This window comes from Pygocentrus nattereri, chromosome 14, assembly GCF_015220715.1.
Source record: "Pygocentrus nattereri isolate fPygNat1 chromosome 14, fPygNat1.pri, whole genome shotgun sequence".
Taxonomy (NCBI): domain Eukaryota; kingdom Metazoa; phylum Chordata; class Actinopteri; order Characiformes; family Serrasalmidae; genus Pygocentrus; species Pygocentrus nattereri.
In genome coordinates this window covers 18,994,030-19,014,452 of record NC_051224.1, presented here as the reverse complement: position 1 = coordinate 19,014,452, position 20,423 = coordinate 18,994,030, and the positions used below count along the sequence as shown (strand labels likewise).

General features: G+C 40.2%; 1 protein-coding gene across 1 annotated transcript; it reads right to left on the bottom strand.

Moving 5' to 3' along the window:
* Nucleotides 1–611: 611 nt before the first annotated feature.
* On the bottom strand, nucleotides 612–9,514 carry ccdc43 (coiled-coil domain containing 43). Its single transcript, XM_017697503.2, has 5 exons — nucleotides 9,300–9,514; nucleotides 6,903–6,996; nucleotides 5,555–5,690; nucleotides 4,105–4,157; nucleotides 612–4,018 (listed from the first exon to the last, which is right to left on the bottom strand). Exons 1-5 carry the CDS (start codon nucleotides 9,459–9,461, stop codon nucleotides 3,831–3,833), a joined length of 633 nt encoding a protein of 210 aa, XP_017552992.1. The 5' UTR covers nucleotides 9,462–9,514; the 3' UTR covers nucleotides 612–3,830.
* Nucleotides 9,515–20,423: the final 10,909 nt, after the last annotated feature.

Genomic DNA, 20,423 nt, shown 5'->3' with positions numbered 1-20,423 from the left:
AGGAGCCTTTTAACTGTTGATCAGTGATCATTGTAGAAGAATGTAAAGGTCAGTAAGCTTCAAGTATAATGAGATTGTCACAATCTTGGTGTCAGGTTTTAGTACAAATGTTAAAGTATACATTAAACAGCCCCTTGGAAATTTCACACTATGTTGTGCATTGAAAATATTTATCTTAAAATAATATAACAGTTAAATTAGTGTCTACTCGAAGGAAATAAGTCTTTGGGGAGTACTAAGTTAAGGCACTATTTATAACTTCAATGTCACTACAGTGTTCTAATTGTCTTGTGCTTATTTATTGGAATGTTTGTTTGCTGCAACATTTGGATATTAATTGAATAATAATTGCAAAGTACTTTTCAGGTAATATACTTTGCAGAATTTTGACAAGTTTGCTAATTGATTTTATTTATTTCCAATAACTCCAGATTCAAATAAGTAGTAACAATCTCAATCTTGTTTAAGTAGTAATGCACTGCCTGTCTATGATGAATCATATTTCTTCTGTGATTTTGAACTTAACAGATAGCATTCCTCTGCAGACCTGGGAAAAATGATGACTAGTGCATGGAATGATATAAATGAAGTAATCAGCTTGAAACTTGCTATTGTCAGGGACTGTCACTGTTCACGACACATTTTAATGTTTCGGTTCCTGATTAATGTTGCATTGGTCCTCTTTTTGTTATCAGTTACTACTACAAATAAATTATACAGTATAACAATAAAGTCAAAACCCAAACTGATGCTTCACTGCAATTTTTATAGTTATTTGGAAAGGTATTAAAATGCACCCATTGTAAGAATTGCATCAGGGGTGGGGGTGGGGGGTAGGGGCGGGACGGGACGACGGGACCACAATATTCCCAAAATCAGTTCATTAAAACAAAATCGTTAACAAAAGAATAAGTCAGTAATCAAATAAGATCTCACACTACAAAACATTTCAGAAAAACAAGTAGAGTCTGGAAGGAAAAAAATGTTTGTGTAACTGACTTGCAGAATGCCTTTGCTTGTCTGAGTATTACCCCTCACATTCTTAGCATGTTGATTAAAGGACAGTAAGGGGTCACAAGGGTCCATGTGTATACAGTGCAGCCCACATGGTGCATAAGAAGGCATTCTGCGAGGTACGGATTGGCACATGTAGCAGCTTCAAACAAACGTTAGGAAAATACACAATCCTCTTTTCTGCTTTAACAGTAAAATACCACAAACACACTAGCATTTTTTAACCTAACCTTGATTAGCTGCATCTGTAGCATTAGTTTCATTACCAGGACGACAGACACAGTTCCCTGTATTTAGAAAAAAAAAAAGGAAAATTAAGTTATCTTACATAAAATTATCTTGGAAAATTAAATATTCAATTGTATGGAAAATATCTAATATTTCTCATTTCCAGACTGTTATAAGAATTTAAGGGTTATTTAATTTCTAAAAGTTTTTTTTACTTCCTTCAATCATTTTATCTAGTGAAATTCTTACTCCTGGCAGATTAACTTCAATAATTTCTGGAAAAACTACAATTATCTGCCAACAGAATAAAATTCTCTGGACAAAATGTCTGAAAACAAGATAAAATACATACTAAAATAAGTAGAATAATTTACTATTACAGCAGTCTCAAAATGATGTATATTACCTAGGTTTGCAATCTTTTAGCTTGCCAAGATAATTCATGCAGTGAAAAAGAACAGAAAAGTTGCATCAACACACAACAGAAACCAGTGCGCAGGTGCTCCATCACTTTCTTTAGCAACTGCCCATTAGCCTCTGTAATAATTATGTTTTGAGTCAAAAGGTTTTCTAAATACACAAAAATTCATTGTGTGTCACTCATCAGTATTGGACACAACAGGAAAAAGCAACAGCGTAAAAAACATGACCATAGAACACCATATGCTATTTAGTGTCTTAATGTCCAGTCCCCGTTTATCTGTAAGCAGACAGCTCACCTTTTTGAGTCATTTGTGAGCACGCTTTGAGTATTGCTACGTGTAAAGGCGGCTTGTGGCAGTTTCAAGTTTGGGAAGGCTTTTAAGCAGGTTAGCTGAAAGCAAAAAGACCACTCCTGTGTGCCATTTCTGTTGGATCTCATGTTGACCTACCCAGATAACACAAAGAGGAAAGCACACAGGTTTACCTCCAAGAAGCAGCTTCAACATAATGGCATGTATGGGCTCTCAATCTTTTAAAGAAAAACAAAAAACCTTTATATGATAAACAAAGAGGCTTTACACCATTCAGGTTCATGCTTAATGAAATAACGTGCCAGATTTACTAAAGCAAGTGGCGCTGAGTATGTTAAAAAAGTCAGTAAATTCTAGTCACCTGATTAGTGATCGCTGATTCATGATAAACTCATTACTCAGTCATGACACTTAAGTGGTTCTTAGTGTTAGTCCTTACGACCCGACGCACCTAACATTCACAGTTCTCTTCCTGTTTTCAAAGACCTGGTTCAACTAATCAATGAATGATCAGGGATCATTAGAAAGAAAAGCGGACATAAAACTATCAAATACCTCAGCTTTTTCCTCAAGAACATTTGTGCGATTCATTCTTGAAAAAAATGGGCCTCAAGCTCCGATATCTTCCGAAGTTTTCTCAAATCTGTTCTTAAGAAAGGTACTAAGAAAAAAAATCCTTGTCAGATTCTTGTCTCCTTAAACCGCAGAATTATTTGCACCTTCCTGCTTAAGTGTGTTGTGTTCTTACCTAAAAACAATTGTCAATTAGGAAAACAGTGAATGTCAGAATGTGAACAAATTACACACTTTACCTCACACTTTAAAGAATATTTGAAAGTTTCTTTCCTTTTAATTCCCAAAAAAAAGCAATTTATTTATATTTCAAATTAGTCTGACTTAATTGTCAAGATGCAAAGAAGTAATTCAGAGTGGTTTGATGTGAAATGCTACATTCTAGAGAAACTTACTAGGTTAGAATTGTTCACAGTGGTGGTGGCCAGAACCAAATGTCTAAAGCTTTCATTGCCTCTACAAGATACCTCAGAGGAAGTTATAACATGAAATGGTTTTGAATACACTTCCTGATACTTGAGACATCAGTTAAGATTTTGACCTTAAATTATTAAAATATTTTTACACTGATCAGTAATCCATTCATGGCAGAAAGGTACAGAAGAGAAACAATTTTTTTCTGATTTATCATCATCATCATCATCATCATCATCATCATCATCATCATCATCATCGGCAGTATAATAAAACTCAGAAGATGTGGGCAGGATCACTGGTCATTTAGGATGTCATAAAATTATTTGTGTTAGACATGGCGACCTCTGGTTCCAATCACTATCACTGTACATAAAACTAGGTTGGCAAGTTTTTCTACAATGAAGCGTTTCACATCAAACCACCCTGAAAGACTTCTCAGAACTTAATTACGCAGACGTGTTGAAAAAAATCAGTAAATTCTCATTTTCTCAATTTAAGAACCTTCATAACTTTACCTTCAGCTGTTCCTAAGTCCAACCCCAGTATCTTCACAAAATAAGCCAAATGTTTTTGAGCAGGAAAACCACTAATATGCAATCCACTGGGTCACTAGACCTAGACTGAGAACTGAGAAGCACTGTTGTTGGGTTTGGATGGACATGATCAGTAACTGCATGTGTGCTATGGCTTTAGTCAATCAGGCCCTGGGTTACAATACCCCAGCAGAGCGACACGTCACTTGTAGAAAAATATTCAACTGGGAGCCGACACCTTACATCAGAACACAGCCTGCAGAGGTGACATTGTTTTCTCAGTAAAGAATCTATGTAGTCCAAAAATGGATTCCACTGATGCGTCTCCCGTCTATCTTTTGCGCTCCCCCTTCTGTGTGCGTTTCTTCTCCTTCTCCTTGCGCTCCTGTTTTGTCAGCTTGTCTTTCTCCCTCTGCATCTTGTCCTGCTCCTTCTTCTTATGTGCGTCCTCCTTCGCCTGCTCACGTTGCTGCCGGCGCCGATTCAGGACGTCCTCCACGTTGGTGTTCTTGAAGAGGGCTGAGGCTCAGGGTGAAGGATAAAAGTGCATTGCATAGCTAAAAATGGATTAGTGTTCATGTGCAAGAATGTGAACAAAAGGATACATTTGTCACTGGGGATTGCCACAGCTCCGAGCTCCTCTGCTTCATCGCCCTCAGTGTGAACGTTAAGGAAATTTCTAGAAACAAGACAAATCTCAGAGAAACAGTTGCTCTACAGATTTTTTTGCAAGCACTACTACTATAACACTCAGCTAGCTTTCTTACTTTAAGTAAACCTAGGGCTGGGCAATCTGATATATATAACGGCATGCTTCATTATTATTCCCGTTTAACTGGATTTAGTGCAACATAGTATGTCAAATATTGAATAAAAATCATTGAGTGGGTTTATGTGCACTTTGTAATCCGATAAATGCAGAAAATCATTTTGTCAGTAATCCGGTCAACGTGTTTATATACACTTGAGTGAAACCCCAGGTCTACATGAGTCAGAGAGTAATCAGATTTCTGCTCTGCAATCAGATTTCTGCTTTGCGGCTGAGAAACTTACAGAATACATGACGTAAACTTAACGTAAAACTCAACCTTCATGCCACAGCTTTTTTTTATAAACATCGCACCACTTTACCTAAAAATATAAACATAAACAAATCATGTTTGGTTTCAGTGTCACGCTATATCTCGTGATTACTGAGCTAAAATCCAGCCTCTTTGTCAGATTGCTATTTTTTTTTTGCCATATCACCCACCTCCAAGTCAAGCAGACATTATAATGGACCATTTAATCTTATTTCGTAGTAATGGTAATAATGCATGTGATTCATCATATCTTAACATTTAAAATATTTTCCCCCTATAATTGTCTATCAAAATGTAATGACCTCTGTCCATTAAAGGACTGTGCAAACATGAGACCACTGTTCCTTAAGTTAGTTCACAGTCAAAATGGCCATTAAAATTCAGGTTTTCATTTTTCAGCATCATGAAAAAAAGCAGAAAATGTATTTAACAGTAAATTTTACAGAAGCCTCAAAAAGTAATTAACATTTTTCAGTATTTAGTGTGACTATTCCTTGCCTTTATAACTTTTTCCACATCTCCAAATTTCAATCACAGAACTTTAGATTTTTTGTTTCTTATGATTCAAATAATTCCAAACATATCTTGAAGTCTGGACTCTAGGGTGGTCAGTCCATTGTTCAGCTTCTTTGTTTGATGTGTCCGTCTCCTTTTCTCTAATACTTCTTGACAGCTACACATTCTATCATACTCAAAGCACTGAGTTGTCTTCTCACAGTGGAAGGATGGACAGAAACACCTGTGGATGTTTTCAGATCTGAAGCAGCTTGATTTTCTACTCTCTCTCAGAGATGAAAGCTTTAAGTGCTGTTTAGATTTGGAAACTATTTTCAGTCTTTTGCACTTTTTGTTGACTTTCTAAATCAAGTAGAAATTTTATATATAATCTCCTCATAAATTTCCTGCCTTTCCATCACCCCCACCCCTACAGTCAAGCAAAGACACCCATCTCGCTCTGAAACCATAAGGATATTCTTCCTCATCTGTGACATTGGCGTATTGGGCAAGTAATGCTTCTTTCCTTTTCTTGTCCTCCTCAGTCACTTCCTTCTGTCTGACCACAATCTGGGCCTGCTTCTCTATCAGACTGGCAATGGCCTGAACCTCATCTGGAAAGACAGAGATAGCCAAATATTCAATTCAATTGCATGCATTTTATAATCTGGTATAACTGATAATTAAATTGTATTTCTTCAAAAATATTCAACTTCAATTTCAACCATTAAGATAGAAACAAAAGGCCTTCAGAGGGATTTGATGTGAAATGTTTGTCAGAAATGTTCACAGTAGTTGTGATAAGATCCAGACGTATAATCCGTTTAAAAGCTCTTTTTGAAGAGTTTAATGCCTCTAAAAGTTCCCTCACAGAAGAATGGTTACAAATACACTGCCTGAAACACCTGATTTTTCAGATTTACTATTATTTTATGGTTATATATGAACATTACGTGTCATATCATTACAATGTGAAATATACAAACTCAAAAGACATGTAGGTCCACTGGTGGTTTGGAGAGTAAATAAAATCACTACATTTGCTTTGTAGACATCATGACCCTTGGTTCCTCACCAGCACTGTAAGGAAATCTGATTTAGGAACATTCTCTAGCTCTAGTGTTGTCAATTTGGCAAGTAGTGCTTTGAATGTAACAAAATAAGTATCCTCTCTCTCAAGGTATAAATTTAGCCTTTTTTGTGTTTTTTTCAAGTTGACTTTTGACTTTTTCGTTGAACCAAATTACAGTTAAATATTTAATCTCCTCTGGGTGCTACTATGGCTCATTTTTACTTCTCTCCTGGTTCTTTTTCTTCTTTTATTGTTTAATGGCTGATGGTAGCCTGCCTCAAGATCCTGTCACTGGACTGAAAGTCTGAACCTTCCAAAAAAGTGTTTTCACACCCCAGATAAACTGAACCATGGTTCTTTTTGATCTAGATTGAGACCACCTCTTTTGGTCGGACCAAATTTTGGTCCTTTGGTCCGAGGCACCTTTGACACTGCTATTTTGGTTCAGAGCAAACTGAAAAGTCTGGATTTCTGGACCATACAAAGTAGCTGTGAAATCATGCTAAGTATGAACTCATTTTCAGGCTAGACTAAAATTCTCAAGCTGTAACCATATAGTTACAGCTATATATATATATATATATATATATATAGTTATATTATTATAGTTAGGATTAAGCAGTGGGGCATATTTGGATAATGTTTTCAAAATTAGATTGTTCAAAATTTTGATCCATTTGCTTTTTGGAAGCAGAACATTGTGAAGGAAACATCTGGAAATTTTGACCAAATAATATGATTAATCGTCATCTACCTTCTGGGTGGCTGCCGGCCGCTGCGGATCGAGAGCAGCAGTCTGTCCACTGTTTTAATATCTGCTGACAGACCTCCTCAAGTGTGTCATCCTCCTGACAGAAGAAAACTGACATGGTTACTGATCTGAGACGTCCTGACATGCAAAACAAACACAAAGTGTCCAGTTCATTAGACAAACATACGCCACCATTCAAAATTCTGGAATCATTTGTGACGTTGATAACTACTTTTAACTGATTCAACAATAACTCACATAGCGTAGCTCGAAATATTGAAGACTATGTAGCAATATGCATTTTTGGCTGTAATATTCAAAATTTAAAATGTTTCAGGAACACCAGGAAATGATTAAATGCCAAATAAATATGGTAATTCTCTATTTATAGTGACTTTTTACCAACTACTTGGACAAATGTATGAGACCACCGTAAACCACAGGGATTAAGACGGTCCACTCCACAGTGTCAATACAAAAAAATATAAATAATATCTCCATTCAATAACATCTTATAGAGTTGAAAGTGCTTATGGAGGTTGTACTTAATTATGCCTAAACATTTATTCCTGACCTGTTCTAACTATGTGATGAATGCATTTCTGGGCTGCCCCAGTGCACAGAGCTGTGACACCAGATAAAGCAACATTAACAATTCTCTGAATTATCTGTACATTTCTTAAAATCATTTCATTAAAATGCAAACCTTTTACACACTTTGTTTTCTCAGTTAAAATGGCAATTTGTTTCACTTATTGAGATCTTTATTAGAAGCATGTTTTTTGCTTTAATCAGTGTTACTGTCATAACATACAACTGCACATCTACATACATACTAACCATATTTTATTTCCAATTAAACTACAAATCACCTATTTAGTTTAGCCCTGTCTCACTCACACATGAATGCACAGCTTTTAGTTCCACAGCACTTAAGTTAATGTTAATTTATTTAATGCTTCTACTGCATCTATGTATCTTTATGTGCATCAATTTAGTGTCTAATGTTCATTTGATTTATTCCACTACCATAAAACATATTTAACTAATAATACTCGTATTTAATTAATTGTTCTCACTGTTTATTTAAGATTGAAATTTGAAAGTAATAAAGCACTGTTTAAGTAAAACAGTCTTTTTAAATGTTAACCCTAAAAATTACACCCCGGCTATCATCATTTTAACCCCATAAAATCAGGACCGTTGAGAAACTTAATTTCGCTCAGGCCCTATAAAAGCAGCACCAATATGGGAGAGATGTCAAAACTGGCCGCAACCCCAGCCAGTTGCTATTTATAGGCCAAGTATATATGGAACAATATGGGAAGTGAAATTACAAAGGCCAGTACTACTCTTTAAGCTCAAGAGTTGATTTATAGTTCAGAAATGATCTAATTACATGTGTTAGTGTGTTGGATTAGAAGAAAACTAAACTGAGCAGTGCAGGATTTGAGCTGGGAAACACTAATCTAATGCGGTATATATAGTTACGTAACAGTAGTCCTACATGTGCTTGTAAAGCTGTCGCTTGAACCGTTCTTGAGAGGGTAGTGTCTCAAATTGACTTGCGTTCCCCTACACAGTAAATCAGCTGGGGAAAGCTAGCTACGGACCTGAAACTGTAAGCCACATTAACAAACATACTAGAAATCACTGTTGGCTTAAATATTGCACACACATGCTTTTTGGCTTGACGTTCCCAGTAAACAGCTCCCCCAGCCCTTCGTCTACCCCATGGGAGTCTGGTAAACTGTACAGCAGCAGATGGGCTATGGTCAGTAACTGTAAACCAACAAGATGAAGCTGTATGGTGGGAGTTTCTTATGGGCAAATGGGCAACAAGTGTAGATACACAGTAGGTGCATCTAGCAACTTGGCAATTTAGTGTAATGAAGGAATGTAGTAGGCATACATGTACATGTAGAGCTGTCACTTGAACTTGTCTTCAAAAGGCGGTGTCTCAATTCGTTGTCCCCTGTTCCCTATGTAGTAGCCTAACTAGGGTTCACTCTTCTGGTTCAGTGCTGTTATAACAGCCCTATAAACAGGGAGACAGTAAAGCTGAAGTTGGCTTTTCAGTTCCACCTTAAATGCTGCACCATTTAAGGTGCAACGGAAACTTCGAATAAGAAGTGCTGAACCATTTAAGGTGGAAATGCTGAGCCATTTAAGGTGGAACGGAAATCTGGAATAAGAAGTGATGAACCATTTATAGGGTGGAAATGCTGAGCCACTTAAGGTGGAACAGACCATTTGAATAAGTGCTGAACGACTTAAGATGGAAATGCTGAGCCATTTAAGGTGAAACAGAAAATTTGTATAAGAAGCCTGTTTCAGCCTCGAATATAGTTACTACGAACAGTGCATGTGCTCCTGCTCTCCCCTCACTGGACCCCTCACCAGCACAGCGGACAGAGTGGCCCTCAGAACCTCCAGGCGCTCCGCCTCGCTCTCCTCCTCCTCCAGCAGGCTGCGGATATAAGTTCCATAAACGTCCCGGTCCACCTGCAGCGCGTCCAGCCGTGAACACAGCCACGACTCAAACTCCGCCGGGCCCGCCATGCTGCCTCTCTGGGGTCCTCGCACCGAGTAGTAGTAGTCCTCCGAGAACGCCGGAGGAAATATCAGCGCCTGCCCTACCGCGGGGCGACCAGCGACCGGCCTGGACGAGAAGTGGATATAATAAAGGTGTTTTTGCGGCTGACTGGGTTTAAAACGGCAGCTGATGTTAATCTGGGCTCGGACGTCGCCCGAAAAACGGAGTAAAACTTCCTTTCCTGCCTGCTGGCTCTGAACCTGATCTGTTAACCATGTGGATCCACACGCTACTTAGCTCTGCCACTGAGCCTATGCGCTCCAGATCAGGCAAAACCACGGCGAGCAGAGAGGAGAGGCAGTTTCGTAGAATTTTCGAAAGAAAAGCTTATTTGGACATTCTGTTAAAGTGTCGCAGTATAAAATACTGAAAGCCATGCTGGCTCTTCTCTGTTTTAGGAGAAGTTAATAAAATGTTTTTCTGTAACACGGATCTTTTAGATGTATCACAGGACCAGTGGTGGCCAGTAACTAAGTCAATGTAATTGGTTACTGCACTTAAGTAGTTTTTTTTTCGGGTATCTGTACTTTGCTGAAGTACTTTCACCCCACTACATTTCAAAATTACTTTTTACTCCACTACATTTGGAGAAACCTGTCCTTCCTTTTGTTTTCTGTGTGTATAAAAACGTAACATGTCAATTCGAACACCAATCAGGGCACAGCGCGCACTTTGCGTTGAGCTTGTTTTGACCTGCTGGTCAAACCGACCCAGTGCAGCAGCCCAAAACTTTGGAACAGTCTATTCAACATAAATGATGAACTAACCTATAGTATAGTTTATAATAACCTATAGTTTATAACTATAGTAAATTAGTTTTAGCTAGTTTGTGTTTATGAACAGAGACCTACAGATGCAGTTTAGTAAAGGAAACGCATTTGTGATCCTGTGATTAAAGAAAGATTTTATTCAACTTAAACTTGTTTAAATTTGGAGCAAGAGTCTTGTTATAAAATAGTAATAAGCCATTAGAGTCATGATTTCACTTTCGATACTTAAGTACATTTGAAGGCAAATACTTTTGTACTTTTACTCAGGTGGAGTTCTGAAGGGAGGAACTTCTGCTTTTAATATTTTACCTTGTGTGTCTGTACTTTAACTCAAGTACATGATGTGTACTTCGTCCACCACTGCACAGTACACCTTCTATGCCCTACTGGTGACATCTGGTATAAATAAAAATAATGCGTGGCCATGACTTAGTAAGGCATGGGAATGAGATAATTAAGCTGTGGCCACAACTTCATTATCTCATTTCCATGCCTCACTAAGTCATGGCCGTGCATTATTTGTATTTATACGGGATGTCACTAGCAGGGCTCCGTAGGTTGTGTTGTATGTACTCTTGATTTACTGTATGTGTAACTGTTCCAACCAAATGAATGAATAGGATGCATTTCATAGGAAACTTTATTCAGTGAGAGGTTTTAGGGATGTTCTTTCAACAAAACCTTCCAACACTAATAGCCATAATAATGTTCTTTTATAATAATAATAATAATAATAATAATTTTATTTATATAGCACATTTCATGCTGGTGGCAGCTCAAAGTGCTTTACAGACAGGTGATAAATCACAGTTATAGAAGAGATCATTAGTATTTAATTAGAATCAGAAGAAAATGAAGAAGATCAAATTAAAAGATAAACACCACGAGACCTTCAGTTTTAGTTAAATGCTGAGTTAAAGAGATTTTTTTAGGTTTAAAAGTGAGTTAGGTTTAAAGAGGTTTTTTAGGTCTTAAAAGTGAGCACTGAGCTAGACTGTCTAATAAAAGGTGGAACTGAAGCAGAATAACTGATTGAGTCTCTCCATGTATTTTACAGAGGGTATCTGTAGAAGGCCACAGCAGGTGTATTAAGTGGGTATATTGAGCCTCCTCTTTTTATTTCACCCCAAAAAGAACCCAGAGAGAGAAGAACAGAGCCCAAGATGCTGAGAGGCTGATAGATGCTGGATGCGTTTCGAAGTTCCTCTGCAGTTTTAAAAGTTTCTCAGTACTGGAGTAGATGTTAGACCTGATACTTTTTTTTATAAGAGATGGTTCTTGGCATGTAAACAGTTTGGGCTACTCCACCCATCTCAGTTTGACTTTCTAAACCTTTTATTTGTGCGTGAGCTCTGGTGATGTCCGCTCTGTGCCGCTAGATGGCGCTGCCTGCCTGTGTTTAGGCGCTCAGTGTAAACGGCTGAAATGTGAACTTGGGCTTTAGGCAACTCTCCACAGAGTAAAATATTTAATTTATTTATTTTTATTAGAATAAAGCTTGCAGCTTTATTAGAAAGAGTTAAAGAGGCAAAATAGGTAACAGAGTGTCTATTATTCCAAAATGTCTGCATAATTAAACTGCTAAGATTTTCAATCGTTCAGAGTTTGATGTGAAATGATTAGTTTTAGAGAAACTGACTGAGGCAAAATTGTTTACAGTGGTGGTGATAGGAACCAGACGTCTCGGCATCCAAAATCATATAAATATGCCACAACTGTAACAGCAAAATAGGCCCTGAATACAAAATAAATCCTTTTAGGTCGTTTTTTTTTAGCCGCCTGTTTGGTTGAACTAGATACCGGGCATCTTTTCTCTTTGTGTAACTGCTGGCCCACTGATGGTTGTTGGGGATGGGGGTCAGAGTGCACACTATGTTGCAGTGCATGCTGGGGACTGTAGTGCTTCTCAGCACGAAACAGGCTAATAATAAAGAGAATAATAGAGAATTAAAATACCTTTGCAGACCGGGCCTGACTTGGCCTGCGGGCCTTGTGTTTGACACATGTAGGTACATGCATGGCATTGGAAGGAGAAATAGTTCCTGAAGAGTCTGCGAGTTTCACTATAATGGACCATTTCACATCACACCACTCTTAATGACAACGAATGAATTACACAGAGATTGGTGGAATTCCCCTCAGGGTGAGGGTTGGTTTACACCTCTTTTCACAGTGGAAGGATGGACAGAAACACCTGTGGAAGTTTTCAGGTCTGAAGCAGCTTTTGAGAGGATTTTCTCCTCTCTCTCAAAGATGAAAGCTTTAAGTGCTGTTTATCAGATTGGGACAGTTATGATGTCAACCAGGTCTTCCAGGTGGTTGTTAGGAATCTCATTTCATCTGTAGCTTTTAATCCTTTTTTACCTCCAATTTTGGCAACTCCTTTTTTTATTTTCTTTTGACTTTTTCCTTCCTTCCTCAGAAATATCTCTGGAAAATTAAGAGTTCATACTTAACGGCTACTTTGGCTGGAAGCTACATAAAGATCTCTGATGTTTGCACAGAACTGTACATTGTGTTTATTGTATCCAGTGACTCTGATTCAAATTCTGATAAAGACAAGACTAAATATGTGTGTGCGTGTGTGTGCGTGTGCGTGTGCGTGCATGCATGCATGTGTGTACGTGTGTGTGTGTGTGTGTGTGTGTGTGTGTGTGTGTGTGTGTGTGTGTGTGTGTGTGTATACGTGCTCAGGGGCTAAAGAACAGAATGGCTATTGTTCTAAAGTGTGTCCCCTGTGTGCTGCGAGAGGAATATGTGCTGACTCTGATCAGACAGAGCAGATCCAGAAACTCAGACTCAGGAACTGCAAAACTCCACCCAGCTCACACATGCTACAAAATACACTGAGGAACGTGGTGCATCACATTTACTTAGTTTAGTAAAATATACATATTATATATATATATATATATACACACTTGTATGGAACAGAGCTACAAATGCATGGGTTTTTATATACGTAATATACTTTCAAATATATTATTTCATTACAAATGATATTAACACTAAAGTGCAATGGGTGAAAATAGATTTTGTCTGTTTTTTAATACATTTTCAAATGTATTTTATTTTATAAATACATTTAAATGTATTACATTTCGGTATAGGTAAACACAGTTTTGTCAACACAGTTTACTTTCTTGTAGTGTTGATCGTAGTGTTGATATGTTTCATTCATGTGTAAGTTTTATAAACATTTGAATCAAGTAAATTCAACACAGTACTTTTTCAGTGCATATTTAACTACTATAAATGACTGAGTAGCTACTATAAATGATTCATTAAATGCTATAAATTATTCAGTAAATTGTATAAATGATTCAGTAGCTGCTATTAATTATTTGATAACTGCTATAAATGATTCAGTAACTGCTACAAAGTTTGCAGTAACTACTGTAAATGATTCAATAATGGTTATAAATGATCCAGTAACTACTATAAATCACTCAATAAATTATGTAAATGATTTAATAACTAGGGCGGCACGGTGGCATGGTGGGTAGCGCTGTCGCCTCACAGCAAGGGGGGGCCTGGGTTCGATTCCCTGGCCGGGCGGTCCTCTCTGTGTGGAGTCTCCGTGGGTTTCCTCCGGGTTCTCCGGTTTCCTCCCAAAGACAGGGAGTCAGGCCAATTGGACATGCTACATTGACCCTAGGTGTGAGTGACTGTCTGTCTGTCTGTCTGTCTGCCCTGCGATGGACTGGCGACCTGTCCAGGGTGTATCCTGCCTTCTGCCCGAAGACTGCTGGGATAGGCTCCAGCACCCCCCTGCGACCCTGATGGAGAAGCGGCTTAGATAATGGATGGATGGATTTAATAACTACTATAATTGGTTTAGGAACTGCTACAAAGTATTTGGTATTATTCAGTAGCTACATTGAAAGTAAAGTGTAAGTTCTCTAATTATGAGAGCGAGGAATTGAAGTACAGACCCACATATGGACACAAGTTCACAAGGCTAAATGTACAGTCAAATATTATGGTTACCCCTAATCAAATGACACGTTTTGTTGATTTAAATGAAAACAAGTGAACACATCCTCTACAGAGCACACCCTTAATCTGAAGGGCTCAGTTTCTATTTATTTGCTATATTTAAAATAAAACCTAAAATGTGGAATGTGCCCAAACGTTTGCATGAGACTGTATAAACCAAAATAAACTTGTTTTTATATTTAACCTAAAATGAAAGTCAGTTGATCTGAGCTGAAATCAAATGACCAAGAAGTGTTTGTGGAGCTGCTGCGTTCATCGTGATGTTTTCCACGGAGCTCTGTTTAGAGCTTCAGGCGACCGTAGCTGCTTTCAGCTTGTATAAACATGTGTGATTTGACTGGGGTGACCCTGTCCATATCTGTGGCCTGTATGGCTTGTGCTTCTGCCCCCGTCCTACTGCTTATGGTGCGTACAGAAAGAGAAGGGGACAGGAATGGCTGAGATAAGAGCGTGGGTGGGTTATTATCTGATGGGTTATTATTTTCCAGTTATTGCCAAAAGTAAGTAAACTGAAAACCAAAACTCTGCCAATGCAATATATTCAATTCATATGGAATTTATTTACAAGTTGAAATCACATAAATCAATGCATCACTTTTTTCAGTGTAGAATGTTTTGATAGTTTGGCACTTCATTGGCTGATTGGCATCCTTGGCTGGTTAAAGGGGTCAAAATGAAAAACTCAGTCTTGGCTACATCTGTTGTAAACATGCTCATTCGCCTCCTGCAGCAGTGCCGCAGTCATTTCTATAGTTAGATTTTTGGATTTTTGATTTAAATACTAGGAAACTCCTTCTGAGGCTGTATCTTGAAGGTAGGAGGAACTATGGGAAATGCTTTGGGTCGTATACATGAGGGTGGGCTATTAGGAACAATTGTTTTTGTTCCCTGCTAGCTAGCTAACTCAGAAGTATATTACTGCTAGGAAGCTGAGAAACACTGTATTTTCCATATTCATTTTTTTTCACAGTGCATGCTAGGTATTGTAGTGAGATGGTATTTTAAGTGAATGCTAGTTCTACTCTAAATTGCCTTCTAATTCTATAGAAACCTCCAGAAATAGTCTAAATAATCCTTTGTTGTTTTTACAACTAGAAATATAAGATTATATTGACCATATATAAGATGATTCACTTCCCAAGATATCATTTTCTGCAGTGTGAGTGTGGGTATGGTGTTGGGGGGGGGCTTCACAGCTTCCTCATCCAACACTTTTGAAACCAAAACTAGACCCTTGGCTGGTGGAAGAGAAAGAGCTGGAAGGGAGGAGCAGAAGGGGATGTGTGTGTATGTGTGTGCATGTGTGAGTGAGCGCTGCTGGAAGCCCCTCGCAGGCTGAGGGGTCCTGGGTGGACGGCCCATGATGCCACTCTGCCTGGCTGAAGGCCATGCGCCACTATTTTTATCAAGGGGACACAGATTGATGTAAAGTGACTGGAGCCGGGGGGCGAGTGGGCTTCTACACACTCCAGTCCACACACACATACGCGTGTAGAGATCTCCATCTCATCCCACTCTGTTTGGAAGACCCCTGGGAGTCAGTTGTCCCCGCTGCTGTGTCCAAATTTGAATGTGACACAAACTCAAACCCCAATCCAAACTCAAACTCTGTGTGTGTGTGTATGTGTTGTGTTTTGTGATGTGTCCTTACTGCAAACCAAGACCATTTTAACCAGCACGGGTTGGGAATCATATTAATAATGTATTTTTTTCAATAATAACTGAAACAGTGAAAACAGCATTACATTAAATTAATACTGATATTTAGATCACTGATCTGAATCGGGACCTGTCCAGGGTGTATACTGCCTTCCTCCCGATGTCAGCTGGGATAGGCTCCAGCTCCCCCCGCGACCCAGAAGGAGAAGCGGCTTAGAAGATGTGTGTGTGAACTGAATTGGAAGTCAGAGTTAAAACCCCTAACATTTTACCTTACACAACAGTTTATTTTATTAAAATAAATGATTGAGAGTTTCATTTTGTCACTAACAAAACAAGTATAACACTGTTTTGGTAGTATTTACAGTAATTATAACACTGCGGCCGATCTCACGATCCATCTTCCCATCACTTGTGAACAAGACCCCGAGATACTTAAACTCCTCCACCTAGGGCAAGTCCTTTCCCCTTACCTGGAGTGGGCATGCCATCCTTTTCCGGGCTAAGACCATGGACTCAGATTTGGAGGTGCTGATACCAACTGCTTCACACTCAGCTGCAAACCACTCCACTGAGCGCTGGAAGCATCCATGCGGTTCAGCCAGAAGATGTTGTTCTTTGGCTGAACCACATGGATGCTTCCATCTTCTGCAAGTATCAGAGATGCCACCCTCCGGCCTCCACACATAATGCCCTCCTGTCCTTGGCTACACCATGACACCCTGTCCATGAATATCATGAACAGGAGTGGAGACAAGGCACAACCCTGCCGGAGCCCAACACTAACACTGAAAGGGTCCGACTTAATGCTGAGTATATGAACAGCTCTCACTCTGGGAGTACAGAGATCGAATGGCCCAGAGTAGTAGCCTCAGTACCCCATACTCCCGTAGAACCTCCCACAAGATATCTCGGGGAACCCAGTCGTAAGCCTTCTCCAAATCCACAAAACACATGTAAACTTGGTTGGCAAACTCCCATGCCCCCTCAACAATCCGCAAGTTGGTCAATTAATCCACGGCCGGGACGGAATCCGCATTGTTCCTCCTCAACCTGAGGTTCAACTATCATTCGGAGTCTCCTTTCCAGCACCTTGGCATAGACTTTCCCAGGGAGGCTGATCAGTGTGATACCCCGATAGTTGGCACACACCCTCCGGTCCCCCTTTTTAAAAATAGGGACCACCACCCCAGTCTGCCAGTCCAAGGGTACTGTTCCTGAGGTCCATGCAATATTTCAGAGGTGTGTCAGCCACGACAGCCCCACAATATCCAGAGCCTTAAGCATCTCCAGACGAATCTCATCCACCCCCGGTGCCTTGCCACTGAAGAGCTTGCCAACTACCTCAGTGACCTACACCAGGGAAATGGAGCTTGACCCACCAGAGGCCTCCAGCCTTGACTCCTGTGAGGGAGGCATGTCTCCCGGATTAAGGAATTCTTCAATGTGCTCCTTCCACTGACCGACAATATCCTCATTTGAAGTCAGAGTTTCTCCACCCTTGCCGAATACAACTTGGGCCTCTTTGAAGCCGACCAAAAGTCTTTTTCCATGGCTTTGCCAAACTCCTCCCACACCCTGGATTTTGCTTCTGCCACCATTGCAGCTGCCTTCTTTTTCGCCTGTCGGTACCTCTCTGCTGAGTCGGTAGTCCTTTGGGCCATCCAGTCCCTAAAGGCATTTTTTTTCAGCTTGATGGTCTCCCTCACCACTATTGGCCACCAGGGGGTTCTTGGGTAACCGCCCCGACTGGCGCCCACAAGCTTTTGGCCACAGCTATGCCCGGTAGCTTCCACAATGGAGGTTTTGAACAAGGTCCATTCAGACTCCATTTCCTGTACCTCCCCCGGGACATGAGAAAAGCTCTCCCGGAGGTGGGAGTTGAAATCTTTCCGAACAGGAGCCTCCAACAGTCGTTCCCTGCACACCCTCACTATTCGCTTGGGCCTACCGGGTCTGACCATCAGTTTTCCTTGCCATCTGATCCAACTCACAACCAGATGGTGATCAGTTGAGAGCTAAGCATCTCTCTTTACCCGAGTGTCCAGAACATATGGTCCCAAATCAGGTGAAATGACAATAAAGTCGATCATAGACCTCTGTCCCAAGGAGCTCTGGTACCATGTACACTTATGAACATCCTTGTGTTCGAACTTGGTGTTCGTTATGGACAATCCATGCCTGGCACAGAAGTCCAATAACAATTCACCATTCGGGTTTAGATTGGGCAGGCCGTTCTTCCCAATCACGCCTCTCCAGGTCTCCCAGTCATTGCCAACATGATCATTGAAGTCCCCTAGTAAGACTATGTAGTCTGCAGGTGGGATCCTTTCCAGAACCCCGCCCACTTGCTCCAAGAAGGCTGAATACTCTGACCTGTTGTTTGGTGCATAAGCACAAACAACAGTCAGCTTTCCTCTCTCCTTTTAATTCGCATTGAGGCGACCCACTCGTCTACTGGGACAAACTCCAGCTGCATGGCCGCCAGCCGGGGACTCGTGAATATCCCCACTCCCACCCAGCGCCTCTCAATCTGTGCTCCGGCTCCTTCCCTCAATAAGGTTACATTCCACGTGCCAAGAGCCAGTTTCTGCCGCAAGGACCTAGGCTGCCAAGGGGCCCCCTCCAAACTACCTGTGCAGCACTGCACCGCTCCCCCATGCTGGATCTTGCGGGTGGTGGGCCCACATGGTCCCCCTATGTTGCCTCTTCGGGCTGAGCCCAGCCGGGTTTACTTGGGCTGCCACCAGGCCTGGCTCCAGGGGTAGGTCCTGGTTACCCTATCCCGGGCAGGGTACACTGTTTTCTGTGCCCATTTTTCATGGTGGGTTTTTGCATCGTGTTAGTCTGGGTCTTCACTCCAGACCTCCAGGAGACCCTACCAGGAGCATATTGCTCCCGATGACTTAGCTCTGAAGATCCCTAGACCACACAAGCCTTTCTGCCATGACAAGGCCCTGATCCAGGAAGGGACGTCCGTTTCAGTAGTGACAAATCATAATGTTACTCACTGATTTTCAGATCTGGAGACACATTTATGTTAAAACAATGATATCTAGCTGCTCATCATGTAGCAATGAGGGACAGAGTTGCAGTCTCACTTCCTGTTATAATTTAAAGGGGTGTTGCTAAAATAAGGCTCTGACTATGGACTGAAACTCTATATTTCAGTGGTGACTTGAAAAAAACATTATTTTCACAAGCTTATTATTTTTCCAATAGAAATATAAAGTCTGTCACTTTGTGTATATTTAGCTTATTACAATATCACATAACGTTTTTGGTTTAAATATATCGTAACATAATCCTTGTAAACATGTAAATTCTGAATATTTAAATTTTTGAAATATTATTTTTATTTACTGTGTGGAGCTGCAGTATGATTCAGTTGAATAGTTCATACACACAGTCAAAACATCACCATCTGCCTAATATGCTGTTGATCCTTGGCATGACATCAAAATAGCTCTGATGGACCATGGCATGGCCTCTACAAGACCTCAGAAGGTACCATGTGGTATCTGGCACCAAGACATTATCAGCAGATCCCTATAAGTCCTGTTAGTTCTGAGGCCGGATCCGCCGTAGATCGGTCTTGCTGTTCTAGCACATTCAACAGATGCTTGAATAGATTGAGTTTGGAGACCAAGGGAGCACCGTGAACTCTTTGTTATGTTCCTCAAACCATTCTAGAACAATGTGTGCAGTGTGGCAAGGTGCATCATCATGTTGCTGAAAGAGGCCACTGTCAGCGAGGAATATCACTGCCATTAAGATGTGTACTTGGTCAACAATCATGTGTAAGTAGGCAGCACATGGGAAATCAATGGGTTTCCCAGCAGAACATCAACTTTAGCATCAAAGTCCCTCCATCGGTTTGTCTTCAGGATAGCCTTGGTTGACCTTATGCATTGATAAGCCTGTTGCCGGTTCGTGGTTTGTCCCTTTTTGAACCACTGTCGGTAGAGCCTTTCAATAGATACTTCTATGATAACTATGAAGTACAGTGGGTTGCAAAAGTATTCATACCCCTTGAACTTTTCCATATTTTGTCACATTACAACCACAAACATAAATATATTTCACTGGAATTTAATGTGAAAGACCAACACAAAGTGGTATACAATTGTGAAGTGGAAAGAAAATTATACATGAATCAAAACATTTTTTACAAATAAAAAACTAATAAGTGCGACGTGCAAAAGTATTCAGCCCCCCTGAGTCAATACTTTGTGGAGCCACCTTTTGCTGCAATTACAGCTGCAAGTCTTTTAGGGTATGTCTCCACCAGCTTTGCACATCTAGTGACTGAAATTCTTGCCCATTCCTCCTTGCAAAACAGCTCAAGCTCAGTCAGATTGGATGGAGAGCGTTTGTGAACAGCAGTTTTGAGATCTTGCCACAAATTCTCAATTGGGTTTAGGTCTGGACTCTGACTGGGCCATTCTAACACATGAATATTCTTTTTTTTAAACCACTCCATTGTAGCTCTGGCTTTAT